This window comes from Trifolium pratense, unplaced genomic scaffold, assembly GCF_020283565.1.
Source record: "Trifolium pratense cultivar HEN17-A07 unplaced genomic scaffold, ARS_RC_1.1 scaffold_68, whole genome shotgun sequence".
NCBI classification, from domain to species: domain Eukaryota; kingdom Viridiplantae; phylum Streptophyta; class Magnoliopsida; order Fabales; family Fabaceae; genus Trifolium; species Trifolium pratense.
Window position 1 is genome coordinate 134,937 of NW_025721051.1, and position 19,535 is coordinate 154,471.

Here is a 19,535-nt window from a genome sequence, read left to right on the forward strand (position 1 = left end):
TGAATATGCTATTGGTTTATTAAAAACATAACTAAACAGAATGAAACTTATTCTTAATTATAAATTCCCTCTGTTTCTACTCCAAAATATATTTGTTCCTAATATGAAGAACTAATCTGCATTTTCACTACCTTTTAGGCCAAAAGAGATGAAGAAATTGGCCTTAAAGTTCGCTTAAGAGTGCAAAAGAGCAAGATAGCCACAATATTACCGACGGACAAAAGCAGTAAAGGCCACCCAAAGGGCACTACACTTTGGCAAGATTGTGAAGAAGCCTCAAAAGAAATCTAATAAACCCAATCCTTCGCGAAAGCCTTCCTCTTCAAGGACAGAAGAAATGCGGGTGCTATTCCAGACTGACATGAAGGATAAAAAGCTGAAACAGAGAGGTTCTGGAACAGAGAGGTTCTGGCCCTTATTGGAAAGCTTTCTCTCACTCAAGTGGATATATGTTACATCTATCTTTCTGAAGATATTCTCTTTTTAAAATTGGAATAGGATTTGGTTTCTGATTAATTGTTATTCTTTCTTGTGAAAATGATTTTCTTAAATTGTATATTCTGTCTTTTTGGTTCACAGTCTAGTGGAGCTTTCATTGCTGTATATAGGTATGCAAGTGCAACACCATTACTGCCTTCTATTCTTAGTCAGGGTATTGGTTGGCAGGTACGAATATATGACTAAATCTTGCTTTATAAATGATAATCGTGATAACTAATAATTGTAAAAGTTAATAATTGATTTGACTGTAATGATGATTTTCACCTAGTAATCAAGTAGAACTTTCACTTTCAAGTATCTTATTTATGCTTGTTAGGGAGTCGGCATTCTGTTATCAGAATTGTTTGGAACAATTAGTGGATCGTCCGTGTCTGTGTAAGGCTGAAATTATTCTGTTTGTATTCTTTACTAAGCAATCAAGCACTACTTTTTTGTTAACGTAAGGAATCAAAGTGATTTTTATTTGTTTTCCCAACAGAGAAAATGCAGGTCTATTGGCTTTGACACGTGTTGGCAGTCGAAGAGTTGTGCCGATATCTGCTGGATTCATGATTTTCTCTTCAATTTTAGGTGAGTCAGTTAAACACGATAAGTTTGTAATTTGATTTGTAATTACTAACATTTCTTTCATGATTTAGGAAAATTTGGAACAGTTTTCGCATCTATCCCACCTGCAATTGTTGCTGCCCTGTACTGCTTATTCTTTGCTTATGTTGGTATGTTTGATTTAAGATAAACTCATACAGGTTATATATATACTTTTATTTATTATGATACTTAGAAGACACACCACCATATAATGATTCAATTTTCATTCATCATTTGTAGGTGCTGGAGGCATTAGTTTTCTTCAGTTCTGCAACCTTAACAGTTTTAGAACAAAGTTCATATTAGGCTTCTCTATATTCTTGCTGCCTCTTATTTGCACACTCAGACAAGGAGCATACTTCCTTTCCACATTAGGCTTCTCTATATATAATTTCGTTTTAACTTTCAATTAGAGCTTTTTATAAGGTTGTTTAAAATTTGATACTTATTTTGGTAAGTGTTTAATTTTTGTCACTGAGATTATATTTGTAATCAAAGTTTTGGTTGTGATATATTTTTTTTACACATATTTAACCATGTGCGGGGGTTTGAAACCTCCGCAAACCCAACCGCCGCAGTTTGAACAGGATACCAACGCTCATCCAAATCCCCCGCATATTTACTATTGGATTCTAATAAGCGGCAGTTTTCAAAACTCCCGCAAAACCATCCGCGGAGGTTGTAAATAGCGTGTATTTTTTTGTAGATATAGGGCTGTAATACTCTGACTTTGAACATAATTTATAAACTAGAGTGGGTATCTTTGAATAGTACTTGCTATTTTCGAGTTTTGAGAATTGGTGTTATTTCTTTCCACTTAGAACAGATAAGATTATATATCTCTTTTTTTTTAAAAAAAAAAAAAAACAAACAATATGGTTATGTTTTCAGGTGTTTACGTAAGGACGAAATACTGCATGTTCAGCCTCCTCAAAGGCATTTCTCTTTTCACTCTTATTGTATTGATTGGTATTGGTCGGTTCATATCCTCACTCAAATTTTTACATTTGAATTTTTTAGTGTATATGCAAATTTCAATATAGTAATTCCCAAAATAGAGTTGGTAAGTTTGATACTTTCTAATTTTGTCTTTTTCTATTCAGATTGACTCCGGTGGATTTATTCAAGCCTTTGTGCTCCCTGAAGTGCAGAACCACATTTAAGAATTGAAAGAGAAAGATTTGAGGCTGAAAGGTACAGTCCTCATCATCACTGTCAACATCCTTTTAGCTTCAAGGTTTTGTTCTAATGAAGTTGTGTTGGTTGCATGAGTAATGTTGTTCATTGAGTTATGGTTTATGTATAATTGCGTTATGGTTCTGCACATTTAAATGCATTTAGTTCTGGTTTCTGGTTGTGCACATTGCATTTTTGCATAATTACACGTTCTGGTTTTGCACGTTTTAATGCTTCTGCTTCTGGTTTTGTACACTTCTACATTTTAATCTCCATTCTCCAATGCCTTGATCAATAAAAGAGACTTTGTAGACTTCATATTAGTATGATTTTATTAACCTGAAATGCATTTTTACGGTTATGGCAGGTTGGTGATCTGGTGTTGTTGGTCACTTGGAATCAAATGAAAATTCTAGCCGCTGGCATAGTAGTGGTGAGTTAATAAAGTAATTGCCTAGGAATTTTGATGATAGAGTGAACCAATCTGTATATTCTGGTGTGCTTCACAGAAACCAATCTGTATACTCCCTCTGTTGTTTTTAGAAATTTCCGGTTACCAAAGAAGTGTTTGTTTGATAAATTAATTTCTATTATAGCTGATTTTTCACATCCTCGATTTCAACCATTTAATCCATCTCCTCATTGAAGTCTCAAAAAAATTAGTTATCAACTATTCAACTTAATCTCTGTCGTGAAACACAAATGTTCCATCCACTTTTCCCACATAAGCTCTTTCTTACTCACAATGCGGATATCATCTTTAAAAAAAATGTGCAGTAACAAATTTGAATTGAAAAATGTGATCATCTTTTGGGGGGTAGGTGTATCATAATAAATTATTTTTTAAAGGTTTAACTACACATTTGATCCCTACGTTTATTTTAGGTTTCAAGTTGGTCCTTTACGTTTAAAACGTATCAATTTAGTCCCTTATGTTTGCACCGTTTGCATTAGTTAGTCCTTTCCGTCAACTTTGCCACTAACCCCGTTGAAAACGTACACGTGGCAAACAGAAATGCTGACTTGGATATGATGTGGCTAAAAAGGGTGATGTGGTAGTCATTTCATTAAAAAAGGGTGTTTAGGCTGCAGATTATCTCGAGCAGGCTGAGTACAATACATGTAATCCTAATGCGGACCTTAAAATTCTAATGCGGACCATCAATGCACTTATTGTTCTTCATGCGCTTCTTCTCAGACCCTTTCAGATATTCGAAATTCACTGTTGGTGGTCTTGATAATTTGTAAATTTTTGTTATTTAATGCAAAATGTCAGCTATTGTAACCTTTTATTTCTCTTTTGGTATTTGGTTCAAGAATGTATGTGAATTTTTTCTCCTCCCTCTGAAGTTATGGTCTTTATATGGTAAATTCTTTTTTTTTTGTTGCTAATTAATCTGAAATTTTTAATTCATTTTTAATCTGACATTCCTACTTTTTTTTTTTGAAGGAGACATTCCTACTGATAGGTAAAGTCCTACATGCTCATCTACTCAAGCTCCTCTTCTGACAAGTAATATAGTTTCTAAGTATTTTAATTTTTGGTTATATGCATGTTTGGTATTGTATAATAAAATATAACTCCTCCATTTTCAGGTTGATGCCAGATATTATAAATTGTACTCTAAGCATAGTCAAATTTAGCAAAAATATCAGCATAAGATGATATTCTTAAATTTTGTTCTTAGTATCTGATTAGTAGTTGGCTTGATTAATGGTTATGCTTGCTATATTCATTTTCCACACGGCTTCCAAATCTTCTGTTATCTATAACTTGATTCTAGACTTGTGTAACCTTAATTTTATAATTATATTATTTATTTTTTGTCATTTCAAAATCTGAACAGTGTAATTCCTTTTTGCAGAGACTTCATTTCCTTTCAGAGAGGATTCTCTCCCTTGGTTATGAAGTAATTTCAAATGTGCTGGAGACTGGTCCGGTAGGTTATATCAATTTTATTGACTTGCAATTTATTTTTAGTGTCTGTTTTAATTGTTAGGATGTTTTGAATTTTGTAATTGATATATTCTTCAATTTAAAGACGTAATATTTCAATTATAAGACAGGGTTAGTTTCTCCACATTTTACAGCTCTATTGGAATCTGCAATCTTCCCAGCATTGGTCATAAATGTAAAGGTCAGAATTTATTTCAAAAAAGTAACAGGGATGGACTTTTTTCTCAAGAGACCCTTTCTCATTGATGTCTTATGGTAATGCAATTTGCAGGACATGTCAGAATGGGAAGAAGATGCTGATACAGTATATACGGAAGAATCTTCCTTCAGATATAGTGCGATTTTTTTTTCGTTACTGTTTTAGATAATTTGTAGTCATTTCTGACCAAAATTTTGTATTCAGGACGAAGTTAGTGGATGAAGGGGGGATTTATTCACTGCCAGAAAAAGTGCAGTAAACTTACTTGGTGTTACTTCAATGTCAAAGGTTCCTTCTTGATAAAAATTCACCTAGCTATATGCCCCTTGGTTATTACTGTAGTTCATGTGGTCATTAATTTTTTACAGGGGCCACGCCAATGGAGACTTCCATTGTCAGTTTATCAGCCAAGCGGAAAAAAATGTCAAAAGAACAAAAGAAGCAATCAGTGCCATTCTAAGGGAGAGTTATAGGTGCTTCTGTTTTTGTCTAAGTTTTTCATTCCTTCTGTTTCCAACGTGTCTCAAAAAAAAAGTCCTGAATTAGTGAGTTTTTATGTGTGGTTCACATGTGTATGCCTGCCTGATCAAATAACTGCACACTTTATTTTTAAGATCTAACTGCACACTTTATGTGAAACGTATTGTTGGACACTCAGGTTGTGCTCTAAAGCCTACTGATGTTGTTCCACTATGGTTCATGTAACTTGTGTCTGGTTTCGACCTGAAGTTTTTTTGCTAGTGATGAGTAAATTTAGCATGCTTTGGGTATCTTGAGTATTCCATCAAATTCTTTTGTGAGGGTAAGCGTATTTGAAGCTCTTTTGCCTATGCAGAAAATGTACTTGTATATTATTTTCAAAAGAAGTATAGTTTGATATTATCACTCACTAATGTGTATAAATTTTTCCTCGAAAAAATATAGTAATGGTCCTACCTAATTCTAGTCACCAATTGATGGAATTTATTCTTTGCACATTTTACACTAAGTTACATCATTACTTAGTTTTGTTCATTCCAATTCAATCTAAATTCTGTATTAGTTCAATTTCAGATTTGTGTTATTTGTAAGCAAATCGATGGTTCATGCACACAATGTGTCAAGTGTTCCACATGTCTCCATGCCATGTGTGCGTGAAGGACTGATTATCGCATAGAGAGGTGAGACTTCATTTAGATTGAATTGGTTTCCATTTGCATAAGTTTTGTTGATATTTTATAATATGTATTGTCCTGGTTTAGTGCCACTTTTAATTAATGTTGTCTCTTCTGGAACTTGGGCAATGATTCCCACTCCTGGAACGCCTCAACAAGTACAATCAGGCATGCAGCCGCTTGTGAATAATGCAGCTGCTGCTAATGTGCCTTTGTCCCACTCCTGGAACGCCTCAACAAGTACAATCAGGCATGCAGCCGCTTGTGAATAATGCAGCGCCTGTGCAACCTTGGTACCCATTGTTAAAAGGAAAGTTGCCTTTATTCATTCACGCCTCTTACTTGTTTTATTGGTTTTCCATGTTTCGATGTGTAACTATGATTATAATGAATGTGAGGTCTTTTGTTTTTATGTTCTGCTACTTTATGTTGTTAATGAATTCCTTCTAATTGCAGACAAATACAAGTGTTGCATCTTCTTTAGGGACATTTTTCCTGCCCCAGATCTCAATGATCTTCTTGGACATGTTGAATGTATACAGGTATTTGTTGTTAACTGATGGTTTTTGTATCAGCTATTCTAATAACAGTTGAGACAACGCAATATGTAGTTTGATTTGATTCTTCATTTTTGGTTTGATGTATGCTTTAAATCAATTTTTTGTTTTTGCAACAGAGTGTACAGGGAGCATATTTGAAACACAAATATGTATAGTAAGATTATAGTGGTTTTTAACAAATATTTACTATTCAGTCCCTTCATACAAATTCTTCTGGAATTATGCAGGGGAGGTTAGTTTCTTACCACTATCTAAGAAGTTCTGGAATTTAGTTGTTGCAAACATGGTTATCAAATTGAGATTCAAATCATTAATTAAAAGATGTTCTCCCAAAATGCATTTTTTTAGTAAAAACAAGAAACATATTCAAAATAATAAGCTCATATGTTCTATACAAACCTAATAATTCGGTGAATTCTAAGGAGAGAGCTCAACTAAGTCCCTCACCTAAAATATGGGTGGACCATGATTAGATGAAATCAAGGGGGTGATGAAATAATGTTTTAGAGAGGGGAGAGACTATGGTGGTGGTGTGTGATTTTTTGAAAGTATCTCATAAGTTGCAGAAGTGCAGAACCAACGTGGGAGAGATGAAAAGGATTAGAGGGATCATGTGCATTGTTCTCATTTTTGTTTCTAACTAATCTGAATTGTTAATGTCTTTTGTAATAATTCGCATTCTCCTTGTGTGTTCGGCCCTTATATCAAGGAAACAACAAGATTTGTTTTTTTTTTTTTTTTCTTTACCCCGTGATGAAATGTCATTGCAATTGATATGAAAAATGTGTCATTATATATATTTTGCAGATGTCAAATAGCTGTCTATTAAGAATGTTATGGTGCAAGAAATGTTCCAAGACTTTACAATCATGCGTTTATAAAGCTTGTGAAACACCAGTCATCACGCGAGAGTGTTGTCATTGCTCTGTAAAAGGTGTGTGTCTTCCACAATATTTTAGATGTACTGTATTATGTATGTACAATATGCAATGCATGTATGAGATAGAATTTGTTATCGAATAATCAGGTGAGTATATCCAAACAAACCCATTCATTCTCTTTAATTGAATATTTTCTAATGTTGTCTCCTAATTAATATTCACCTTTTTTGTAATTATGAATTTTGGGATCTTTGATTTTGTTTTTATGAAATATAGTGACTAAACCCCTTCCCGGGAGTCAAGGAGAGCATGGTGTTATTGGATCGGCGAGAAGAATTCCTTTAAATGATATTGCTAACGGTAATTTATCAATTTAAATGCAATTTTGTATAGTAGTGTAATTATTATTAATTGAAATACACTTCTGCAACTGCTATTTCAACCTGCTGTAATGAGAATCTATTTTGAATAGCTTTTATCAAAATCCATTTTTTTAATCATTCATCATCCCACACCATCTTAAAAAAATAGATTTTAATGATTGTAAACAAACGGCAAATAGCTTTAGATTTTTTTCAAAATCTCTAAAAAAATGATTTTCTTTAAAAAAATAATTTTTCTTAAATTTCAAACAAACAGGCCTTATAATTATTAGCCTTATATGGAAGAAATTGAGTTAGTGTTTTTGAATTTGATTTTGTATATCTGCAGTTGGTTCTTCATCTTTGAAAATAGGAAAATCATCACCGACAACAAGTTCGTTGAAGACAGGGAAATATACAGTACATAATGGTACATTTATTAATCGTGCAAGATGTTCACTAAGAGCTTCGTTTAGGCGGAATGTGGAATCTATCAAACCACGTCATATTGCATTCCAAGGTAATTATGTTTGAATATGCTATTGGTTTATTAAAAACATAACTAAACAGAATGAAACTTATTCTTAATTATAAATTCCCTCTGTTTCTACTCCAAAATATATTTGTTCCTAATATGAAGAACTAATCTGCATTTTCACTACCTTTTAGGCCAAAAGAGATGAAGAAATTGGCCTTAAAGTTCGCTTAAGAGTGCAAAAGAGCAAGATAGCCACAATATTACCGACGGACAAAAGCAGTAAAGGCCACCCAAAGGGCACTACACTTTGGCAAGATTGTGAAGAAGCCTCAAAAGAAATCTAATAAACCCAATCCTTCGCGAAAGCCTTCCTCTTCAAGGACAGAAGAAATGCGGGTGCTATTCCAGACTGACATGAAGGATAAAAAGCTGAAACAGAGAGGTTCTGGAACAGGAAAGAAGGCGAAGCAATCATTCAAAAGCAAGTCAAGGTATATCAATTAAAAAATCTAACATTTGAACTGAAATATCTCAGCTACTGAAGTTTGAAATTTGAATTGGATTTATCTTTTTTCAGGGACAATGATTTGCACAGGTTACTTTTTATGCCTAATGGCCTACCAGACGGTGCTGAGTTGGCTTACTATGTCAAAGGACACGTGTCTGTCTTGATATTATCTCTTAATATTTTGTGTTTATGGATTGATCTGCACGTTATTTTTATTTTTCTTAAATATGTGACTTGACTGATGTGCTATTCAGAAACTACTTGTGAGTTACAAACAAGGAAATGGTATAGTCTGTAGTTGTTGTGATGTAGAGGTATGTTCATATACCTACCGGAGTGAAAATGCTAAGATAAACTTTATGATTTTTGTTCACAGGTAAACAGATAAGCCTTTCACAGTTTGAAGCCCATGCTGGAATGGCGGCTAGGCGTCAACCGTGAGTAGACTGTTAAATAACTAAATTGACTTTTCTATTTTTCTTCATCTCAAAATGCTTTTTGTTCTTTTGCAGTTACCGCCACATATATATATACTTCCAATGGATTTGCATAGAGGTCACCATTTGGTAGAAGATCAGAAAGCTACTGTAAGTGCATTAGTTTCTACTCTTATCTACATTCTCTTTCTATAGCATGCCAGCTTTTATGTTGAACGGTATATCTAAAATGAGTTGTCTTTGCAGGAAACACAGATTGACACACCTGTGAAAAAGTTCGGTACAGAGACTGATAGCAAATTAAGGAGATCATACAATGAATGTCAACATGTGTGTGCTTAAAATTTTATATCTAATATTCCAGGGTTCTTTATGCCACTATGTTCAATTTTCTTTTACAATTGTCAATTAGGACCTTTAATTCTCTTTGTATGAATCCCCTTTAATTCTCTTTTTGACAGAATATGATTTGGTTTTCATCCTCCTTATGCACTTTTGAAATCCTTGTTCGTTTGTCCTGCAGCAACAATTACAAGCACTACTTGAAGACAGGGAAATATACAGTACATAATGGTACATTTATTAATCGTGCAATGTTCACTAAGAGCTTCGTTTAGGCTGAATGTGGAATCTATCAAACCACGTCATATTGCATTCCAAGGTAATTATGTTTGAATATGCTATTGGTTTATTAAAAACATAACTAAACAGAATGGAACTTGATTATATCATTAAAAAATATTTGTACTCTGGGATTGGATATCCATCCATTGGACACCCCTAGTCAAGACTGACAGTATAGCTTAGTATGTATGGTAGTCAAGCATTACTGCTTTCCTGCATATTTTATAGAATGTTGCATAAATTTTTTTATAGAACTGAATTGTGCTTTAGATGCTACCTAATGTCAAATATGAATTGCATATTTGAAATTTGAGGGTATCTATCTTTGTGTGTGTATATGTTTGTGTATTGCATGTTTTTGCTGTATCTTTTCTGCTGTGATATTTTTGCATGTGCTATAATTGCTAGAGTAGTAAAAAAACTGTTGGGTAGTCAGTTATAGTTCTACTGGGAAGCGCTAACTGAGAATTATTATAAATTCTAGAATCTCAGAAGATTCAATGACCTTTCACAGTGCAGCACATATATTAACCTAATTTTTTTTTTCTTCGTGGAAATCATTTTCTATTATATCCTTCCTGTGGTGTTCACTGGAAGCCATTGAGGTTGTTAATTTGTTCGTATTATGGTTTCTGTGGTGTAAATGCCGTTATAATTCGGGGGAATGTTGATGAGTGTCATCTTATTTGTGGCATTTTAGATTACAAATGTGACGCTGGTACATATTTAGGTGAAGCTGCTATTGCTGAGTTTTCTCAATTAACTTTTATTTCATAGTTACATAAGCATTTAGAAAGCATAATTTCTTTGTCATTGCTTTTTTTGTTTTTTTAAAAAAATATTTTGTTACACCAAACCTTATCATTGCTAACAGGAATCTCCGAGTTGCTTTCATTCATGTTGATGAAAGTACAACTGATGAAAGCACCCGACGGGTGTTAGAGGAAAGGTAGTATAGATTCTAATAGGTGACATTTCCCAATGTCAATAATTTTTAGTTTTGAAAACATTGAACCATGACTCTTGTTATTACCACCGTCATCTATTTCTTCATTTCGATTATGGTTTCCAGTCCCTCACAGTTATATATTTCCAATGTCTCTAGTAGCACTAGGCATCGAGAAGTTGACACTTCAAATAGGGAAACTAACATCTGGCAATGTCGAACTATGATGGTCTTTAGATTGCAGAGGTTTAGCTTACCTTTAAACAAGCTTTGCAAATGGTCACAATCATTGATTGATAGATTTTCTAAATTGGTCAAAGATTCAAAGGAAAGGGGTCCACTGAATAGTTCTTCCAAATTTTTCAATCCTTTCAATTCTAGTACAACCAACTTGGACAAGACATTTGGTTCTTGAGAACCAATGGTGTCAACAAGGCACTGTAGTTGTGAAATCCTACCCAAATGAAGTTCAACAAGATCATTCAAAGCTTGTCAAAAAGATCAGGTGAGAAAAAGCTTTGACTAATGCCATTTTTGACTCACTATTATATAGCATTTACAGTTTTTATCCTTAAATATTGTGTTCTACCTTGTCGGATTCTTTATGTTTTTCTTGCACAAAGGAAATATATTCTATCAAAGTTCCTGGGGATCCAAAGTTTGGTGAAGGAAAACCAGAGAACCAAAACCATGTGATAATAATATTCACACGTGGTGATGCGCTTCAAACTATTGATATGAATCAGGTCAGGACATTGTTTCGTGATGATTTGCTCGTTCTGTATATTCAACTTTTATGCATGATGTTTTCGTACATTTTTTATATCAAAATGGTTATTGCAGTATTCTATAGTTTAGTTATGATAATCGTAGTTAGCTAACAGTTAATTGTTAACTCGATAATAATAGTCGGTAGTTAGTTAACTAGCATACCTCTTAAATATTACTAATTTGAAATTGTAATAAACTGAATCGATAATCAAATTATATTTTCATTTCGATTCACAAATTATGTTTCTCTTTGAAGGGAAAAGTAGCAGGTGGTAATGGATGGCAAGTGCTTAGCTGATCATCATGTGCACTGGCTTAGCTGCAAGCTAGATATAAACAACTGCTCTTCTAATCAGCTTGATCCAATGCAAGGTGGATTTTTTGTTCTGAATTTTTTCCTTCATAGTTGTCAAATCCTAATTCCTAACTGTATGCATATCCCTTAAGCTATTGTTTCCTACACAGTATTATCTTGTTGAAGTTGTCTTTAGTTAATGTGTGTCCGGTCATATTCTTCTTTAATGGTTCGGTTACTTTTTATTTCATTTTATTTGGTGCATCCTTTCTTTTAAATATTCCACTTGGTGCGATATGTACATACAGATAATGACTTGTCTATCATTCATCTTAAAGGCATGAAGTTCATTGATGTGGTTTCTTGTGTTTGGTGTAACCTCCCTAAATACTTAGAAAACAATAATGTGGCCTGTATCTACTGTTGTTGACAACCTGCTGAAGACCAGATGTTTAGTAAAACTATGACGATTTTGAAGATTTGAATTTTCTTAATAGATAATTATTACGTGTTTGGCCTATTTTTTTATGCAAAAAATAACCCCTTTTATTGTTGTCTAATCATTACCTCTGTTTTATTTTATTTTTTTTTAAAGATTGATATGCTCACATTAGTTGTCTAATCTTTAAACTTTCTTTCTGAAGGGAAATAATGGTAACTTTTGGGATTTTATGACTTCCAAATTCACAAGTCCCGTGATGAATCAAGGTGTGCTAATTAGACTCTGATGATCTTCTGCCGCTACTACCTGATATGAGTCCTTTCGGTCATGATATAATTTTATCCAGTTGGCGAGCTCAATTGAGTAATAATGGTTCAAACCCTTCCTTGTTTAGAGCAGTCTATAATGCATCTGGATGGCCATAGCCATGGTTTATCGAAGGTACTTTTCTGAACCAAATCACAGTTTCCACCCCTGTGCTAGATAAATCAAAGTTCATAAAACATTGAAGCTTGCACCTTTGCTATTTAATATTTATATATTTATTCCATATGCTTGTTCACTGTTGTAACAATGTTGTTCACTTGGGGAGAAAACGGGATTATTCCAAATGATATTTAACCCTTATCCCGCCTTTTTTTATATTGACTTGCCTTTTGTGAAGTAAATTCATGTCAATATTAAAAAACCACTACCTTGCCCAAGACGAAACCAAAAGTTGGCTTTATGTTTATGATTATGATGATGCGTTGCTTATAAACCTCTCTTTCATTCATTCTGATTTGGCTGGAGTCCGCACATCAAATGAACGGAAAGGAAAATTCTGCTGGAAGGAATTCAATGACAACAAACACACAGAAAGCTTTGCAAGACCAATAAGCAGGGTATCCATTGCTATGAGACCACCACCTGTACAATCAACAACACAGGTTGTTTTGTTATTTCTTTTTCCCTTTCCACCTGTTTTCTTTCTTGGATATAGAATTTAGGGAAAATGTAATTGACCTCCCCTGAAGTTTCCTTAAACAACAGAGACACCCCCTCTAGTTTTCATAAAACACTCATCTCCCCTCATTTTTAACACCGCCAAACTACTGTTAGGTAAAGATGAAAAAAAACTGTTTTATTGTTGTTTCTTCCGAAATTGATCTGTGCTTCTCTCTGTCACTCAACCGTGTTTTAAGCTCTCTACAGATCAAAATCTTATAGGAAAATCAAATCTGCTGCCCGATGTGAATTTCTAATGAGAGCATTTAGGGATTTGAAAAGTTAGGAATTTGAAGAGAAAGAAAGCATTGAGTTTAGCCAAAATTCCGATTGACAAAATAAAATAGTCAAAATATTATTAATGCTTTATTTTTTTTTTCCTATTCTTTGTGCACCGACAATGTATTGCCCACTGTTTCATGTTCCAGTATGGTAGTAGTTCCTGTATTGTGCTTTGTTAGATTTTCTTTCAAACATGATTATTTATCATTTAGCGTATTAAAAAAAATGGAAACCCATCTTAGAATAGCAGTTTCATAAAATGTTGAAGAAAATAGAACAAGTGCAACAGTTGAAGAAAAAATGTTGACCAATAAGTAAAAGAACTCAGTTTGTGTGAGCAAAAGTGAAGGAGTTAAGGTGAAAGGGAGGTGTTTGTCTATTTGATAGAAAAATAAGGGAGGTTAGTGATCACTTAAAAACTAGAGGGGGTGTTTGTGTTATTTAAAAAGACCTCAGGGGAGGTTAGTGTAATTTGCCCTAAAATTTATTACATTTCATCTTCCTGCTCATAAACCATGTTTGGATATAATGTCTACTCAGAGTCTCTGACCTCTAAATTATTACCTAGCTTTTTTCATGTATAATATGTTACGGGAAGTTCTACGATGGATCAGACATAAGTACAGAACAATTGAGCGACTACATTTATAAAACATTGAACAGTGGCCAGGTAATGTAAACTATAATGAATCTTTGAAGCTTTTGATGCCTTCTTTTTCCTTTTTAGCTTTTGTTTCCTCGATCAGTACATGTTAAATATTGTTAATGTGTTATAGTTCTTTAGTTTTGCTTAACCTTCTTATATTTGAAGTGAAGTAATTCAGTAGGGTAGAGCAGATGATAAGACTTGTGCTTTAAAAATTCAAAAAAATTGATTGAGCAAGAATGCTGGTGTATCCAATTTGTTATGTTTAAATCTTCTTTACTGTTTTACTAGAAGGACTTTTTGGCTGTAGGGCATTAGGGTTCTTTCGCGGAACACTCCGTTACGAAGGCATGGTTTCTATTTGTTGCTACTATTTTTCCGTCCAACTTCTTCCACTGTTCAATAACATTCTCTGATACATATTTTTACCTACATTAGGCAAGGCAATATTTGGTGAGACAGTGGCATTCTTTCATACATAAATTAACTAATCCAGGCTTTTTTGGGTCTGTGTACAGGGTTTAGGGAGATCGTGGCGACACTTTCTAGGATTGGCTTATTCAATAATGAAGCTCATCCGATTCTAAAGAATGAAGAGAGACCAACCTTTAAAAAAATCATGTTTGACCTTCTGAAAATTGTTCATGAAGATCCTAGAAAGGATATCAACACTAGGACATTGCAAAGATCAAAGATCTGCGATGATGACAGCAAAAACATTGTTTGAACCTGATTGTATTCTCTCATGTAGATTTTTGGGACTAGTTGATCAAACAGAAATCCCTGCTTCCTGCAAAAACGCTTTTGATGTTGCATGTTTCCGCATGGAGGAGAGATTATCCTACTCCAACACAGTAGGGTATATTACTTTGATGAATCCATATGGAATTAGGATGTGATCTAACTAAAATCTCTCTTGATTTCATACTTACTTTCAGTGCATAGCTAACAAAGGCATATGAGACTGTTAATGTTGTTTTTGAAGTTTCAAAAGCTGTTAATATGACACAATCTATGAAAGTTGTTTGTGAGGTAATTTTCTCCCTTATTCCTAAATATTGTTGTCTCTTTTTATGCAATCCTCTGTAAATATTGTATTTAACTTAATTCATTGTTACTGAACTTTTTCTTAACACTTGATTCAGTTTTATCATATTCTATGATTATTTCTAGATAGAAGGTGGTAGAGGTCCTAGTATGTGGGACGGGATGCCTTTACACACACTAAAGGCTTGAAAATTGTGTCCTTAGTAATAGACCCTTTCACTATCAATTTGTACAAATGATACTACTTGAATGTTATGTTGTTCTCGTCTTCTAATTGTTATTTTGAAAAATTGTTGGTGTTTGTGTAGAGTTGTTTGATTTTTCAATTAAAAAGATTGGGTGTTGGTTGTTATTAGAGTAGGGTTTGGGGGAAATAAATTATTTGATATGTTTCTGTTGGTTGATGATTGCATATTTTATTCTTGAGTAGTTGAGTTGACTCTCGAGTATTCCATAGTGTGTTGGAGTAGGAGTTTGGGTTGATTGGAGAAATCTCTCATTTGTTTTGGTTGTCTAGGGACATTTAAAATGTGCTGCCTTTGTTGTTCTATCTCTATATAATGAATTGCTTGAGGTGATTTTTATAGTCTGTTCATGAGATTGGATGAATGTATTTTGAGGCCCAGACATGTTCCCTGTATGATTAAGAACACTTGGTTTTCCTAAATATACTATGTGTGATTGCCATTTAATCATAAGGTTAACTATTTGATTTAACAATTTGTCATGTTTAAACTTTAAAATACTTGCAAAGAGTGAAAGGGATATGAAGGAGCGTCGGATGAGAATCATTTGTCTAAGGTAAGCTCAAATTACCCTCTTTTGTCCATTAACTTATAAAAATTAATGTTTAGAATAATGTCTTTTTTATGTTTGATGAAGTACCTTCCTAGTAATAGGTAAGGTAATGTGTAATTTTTGTGTTTTAGACATTCCTTTATTCTTTTGTATGTTGGAACTAGAGCCAACAAATATAGTGGCTTCTAGGGTGAGGGCTCTATCAAGTCCCTCACCGGTGTACCATTTAACTTAACCGTTAGATTAGTCAAGTGTATATTATACAATTAGACATTACCACACTAGATCAAAGCCTTTCTTTACATTCATGTAATTTTGTGTGTATTTTTTTTTTTTGGTTATTGTTTTGGTCTAATTAAAACGTGTTGTATGCCCGTGCTGTTTAATTTCCATGTATAACAGAGTGTGTTAATTCAAGGAGAGGTGTTGCTAAGCCTCCGAAAATCAAACTTCCAAAAGCATACAACGGAATTTGGAACAGATCAAGGTAGAATTTTCAAAACAACTAGTGATGTACTATTTACATCTAACTTCTATTGACTTTTCATTTGTTCATGAATATGTAATAACAAAGAGATTATAATTTGTAGAAATGACCTTTTTGTCCGCTTAAGAATCTGCATCTTTGTAACATTTAATACAAGAGCATGGAAAAAGGAGCATCTCAGGTTAGGAACACTTTCAAGATTGATTAAATAATAATATGAGATATACAACAAGGCTTTTCCCTGATCCTCGAGATGTTGCTTTGATTCAGATTAAGAACATTTTGGCACCTGGTGTTGCTGATCATCATGGGCACTAGCTTAGCTGAGGGCTAGATATAAACAACTGCTCTTCTAATCAGCTTGATCCAATGCAAGGTGGATTTTTTGTTCTGAATTTTTTCCTTCATAGTTGTCAAATCCTAATTCCTAACTGTATGCATATCCCTTAAGCTATTGTTTCCTACACAGTATTATCTTGTTGAAGTTGTCTTTAGTTAATGTGTGTCCGGTCATATTCTTCTTTAATGGTTCGGTTACTTTTTATTTCATTTTATTTGGTGCATCCTTTCTTTTAAATATTCCACTTGGTGCGATATGTACATACAGATAATGACTTGTCTATCATTCATCTTAAAGGCATGAAGTTCATTGATGTGGTTTCTTGTGTTTGGTGTAACCTCCCTAAATACTTAGAAAACAATAATGTGGCCTGTATCTCCTGTTGTTGACAACCTGCTGAAGACCAGATGTTTAGTAAAACTATGACGATTTTGAAGATTTGAATTTTCTTAATAGATAATTATTACGTGTTTGGCCTATTTTTTTATGCAAAAAATAACCCCTTTTATTGTTGTCTAATCATTACCTCTGTTTTATTTTATTTTTCAATTTTTAAAGATTGATATGCTCACATTAGTTGTCTAATCTTTAAACTTTCTTTCTGAAGGGAAATAATGGTAACTTTTGGGATTTTATGACTTCCAAATTCACAAGTCCCGTGATGAATCAAGGTGTGCTAATTAGACTCTGATGATCTTCTGCCGCTACTACCGGATATGAGTCCTTTCGGTCATGATATAATTTTATCCAGTTGGCGAGCTCAATTGAGTAATAATGGTTCAAACCCTTCCTTGTTTAGAGCAGTCTATAATGCATCTGGATGGCCATAGCCATGGTTTATCGAAGGTACTTTTCTGAACCAAATCACAGTTTCCACCCTTGTGCTAGATAAATCAAAGTTCATAAAACATTGAAGCTTGCACCTTTGCTATTTAATATTTATATATTTATTCCATATGCTTGTTCACTGTTGTAACAATGTTGTTCACTTGGGGAGAAAACGGGATTATTCCAAATGATATTTAGCCCTTATCCCGCCTTTTTTTATATTGACTTGCCTTTAGTGAAGTAAATTCATGTCAATATTAAAAAACCACTACCTTGCCCAAGACGAAACCAAAAGTTGGCTTTATGTTTATGATTATGATGATGCGTTGCTTATAAACCTCTCTTTCATTCATTCTGATTTATTCCGCCGCATGCATTCTGAGTTTTGACTTATGCTGATCCACTCCCGCCTTAGGTTTAGGCTTCTATCTCTCTTTCTCCGATTCATTCCAATCTTCGCTTTATGTTGATGATGATGATGATGCGTTGCTTATAAATCTCCAATCAAGGTCTTTTGTATGCATGATTATTTTCATTTCCACTAGTTTGTTTGTTTATTTTTCTGTTTGTTGCTTCTCATATTCCCTAACTAACTAACAACATTCCACATTACTCATAGTCTCATACAAGAATGGCTAACTTAGCTTTGCCCGGGAAGACAACTATATGGCCACTTCTGATTTGCTTAATGAGTTGACCAAACCCACTTTTAGGGCCGATCCTGATCTCGAACTTAAATTGAATAATATCATCATACACCAACTTGACGATGCTGCTGGTGATGTTTCTGGACTTGCTTTAAAATGGTACAGAATGGACCTAATAACCACCCTACGATATAGTAACTTCTGGTAAGTAATAACAAGAATTTATTATTATGTACCTTCTGGTATGATAGAAATGTATGATTTGAACTAGATCTGAACGATTAATGTTACTAGATCCGAATGCAATTGAAGCTCACCAACAATTTCAATAGGTAAAAATATGTTTGTATATAGAAAGGGATAGGCCAATTTAACTAGTAGAACTCTGAATTGACCCTTAAGTTCCCATAAATCAAGTAAAATGCTTTAAATGGTTGAATATATGTACAAATTTTATTTGTGGATTGATTTTCATAAGAGCATTTAGACACGTGCACTATTGTATTATCATATGAACTTAATGGGTCCAGCTCAACTAGAGAGGTATTTTTCGAGGTATGATTTTTGTCCTGTCCTGTCAACAATCTTGTTTCCAATTCCCTTCAATGTCGTGATTATTTTATTTTTCTTGTACATAAATTTAATTAGTAGTTGGGGCAAAGAGTTTCTCTTTTGCTCTATTCATATATTTTAATTAATTCTTATATGTATTTTGATGATCGGCTCACAGGGAAACTGGTGGAGAGGAGAATGATGCGCAAGTATATCGTGTGGAAAACGTTACTGAGTACTTTATAAGCTTCAACACAATTTGTGGTGCTACTCAGGTATTTTCACTTCTCTAGTTCTTGATGTTATTGCTTCAACACAATTTGTGCAGCTCTTAGCCAGTTCTACATCGCACTGTTATGCATAATATATATTTTTGGCCAGTGGCCATTCTATATGCCTTCATTCTAATCAAACAGTTATTTTGAATTTCCTTTTAGGAGCGACAAGATGCTATTTACAAGCTGGTGGAGAAAGATATGGATTGTATGTTAGTTGTTGGTGGTTGGAACTCGAATAATACATCGCACCTTCAAGAGATAGCTGAGGAACGCGGAATTCCTTCTTACTGGATTGATAGTGAGCAAATAATTGGTCCAGGAAACAGAATAGCACACAAATTGAATGTAAGCAAACTGTTTTATAAGCTTCTTAGGAAATAAGCTGAAAACAGTTTATGGACATTTCATAAACTGTTTTCGTATACTCTCCCAAGCGGTCTCACAAGTGCTTATGTCAATAGATAAACTCAATCAAGTCAATTCAAAGAGTCCTTTAGTGTTTGTAGTCGTTTTTATGGGTTTTGGCCAATTTTAGTGTTTGTAATAGTTTTTATGGGTTTAGGCCAATTTTAGTGTTTGTAGTGGTTTTTATGGTTTTTGGCCTATTTTATGGTCGTTTTTATGGTTTTTGACCAATTTTAGTGTTTGTAGTCGTTTTTATGGGATTTGGCCAATTTTAGTGTTTTAAGTCGTTTTTATGGTTTTTGGCCTATTTTAGGGTCGTTTTTATGGGTTTTGGCTAATTTTAGTGTTTGTGGTCGTTT

The 19,535-nt window shown here is 33.8% G+C and overlaps 2 protein-coding genes and 2 long non-coding RNA genes across 25 annotated transcripts; all 4 read left to right on the top strand.

Moving 5' to 3' along the window:
• Positions 1–142: 142 nt before the first annotated feature.
• On the top strand, positions 143–1,973 carry LOC123901492 (nucleobase-ascorbate transporter 6-like). 2 transcript variants are annotated; one of them, XM_045951656.1, is made up of 6 exons: positions 143–405; positions 580–666; positions 818–874; positions 980–1,071; positions 1,140–1,217; positions 1,330–1,973. In XM_045951656.1, exons 1-6 carry the CDS (start codon positions 338–340, stop codon positions 1,500–1,502), a joined length of 555 nt encoding a protein of 184 aa, XP_045807612.1. In that variant the 5' UTR covers positions 143–337; the 3' UTR covers positions 1,503–1,973. The 2 variants fall into 2 exon arrangements, with proteins under 2 accessions (XP_045807612.1, XP_045807613.1); XM_045951657.1 differs by lacking the exon at positions 143–405 and having other exon boundaries at positions 413–666; positions 818–876.
• Positions 1,974–2,196: 223 nt separating this feature from the next.
• Positions 2,197–7,069, top strand: LOC123901496. 12 transcript variants are annotated; one of them, XR_006806886.1, is made up of 12 exons: positions 2,197–2,283; positions 2,633–2,698; positions 3,716–3,734; positions 4,131–4,205; positions 4,329–4,403; positions 4,494–4,557; positions 4,626–4,709; positions 4,790–4,894; positions 5,475–5,581; positions 5,663–6,117; positions 6,252–6,367; positions 6,943–7,069. It is a non-coding gene; the product is annotated as an uncharacterized LOC123901496 (long non-coding RNA). The 12 variants fall into 12 exon arrangements; XR_006806892.1 differs by having other exon boundaries at positions 5,735–6,117; XR_006806890.1 differs by having other exon boundaries at positions 5,744–6,117.
• A 73-nt stretch (positions 7,070–7,142) lies between these two features.
• Positions 7,143–7,783, top strand: LOC123901500. Its single transcript, XR_006806898.1, has 3 exons — positions 7,143–7,162; positions 7,293–7,376; positions 7,728–7,783. It is a non-coding gene; the product is annotated as an uncharacterized LOC123901500 (long non-coding RNA).
• A 285-nt stretch (positions 7,784–8,068) lies between these two features.
• Positions 8,069–19,247, top strand: LOC123901493 (4-hydroxy-3-methylbut-2-enyl diphosphate reductase, chloroplastic-like). Of its 10 annotated transcripts, none has more exons than XR_006806873.1 (19): positions 8,069–8,347; positions 8,434–8,801; positions 8,877–8,951; positions 9,048–9,131; positions 9,325–9,462; positions 10,609–10,876; positions 10,995–11,117; positions 11,399–11,514; positions 12,082–12,808; positions 13,717–13,818; positions 14,313–14,826; positions 14,968–15,642; positions 16,042–16,126; positions 16,230–16,307; positions 16,397–16,502; positions 17,074–17,137; positions 17,271–17,312; positions 18,672–18,768; positions 18,931–19,247. XR_006806873.1 is itself a non-coding variant. In XM_045951659.1 (4 exons), exons 2-4 carry the CDS (start codon positions 17,961–17,963, stop codon positions 19,150–19,152), a joined length of 504 nt encoding a protein of 167 aa, XP_045807615.1. In that variant the 5' UTR covers positions 17,158–17,312; positions 17,914–17,960; the 3' UTR covers positions 19,153–19,247. The 10 variants fall into 10 exon arrangements, 2 of the variants coding, with proteins under 2 accessions (XP_045807615.1, XP_045807616.1); XR_006806875.1 differs by having other exon boundaries at positions 12,082–12,320; positions 12,672–12,808; positions 14,313–15,642; XR_006806874.1 differs by having other exon boundaries at positions 14,313–15,642; positions 17,266–17,312.
• The last annotated feature ends 288 nt before the right edge of the window (positions 19,248–19,535 follow it).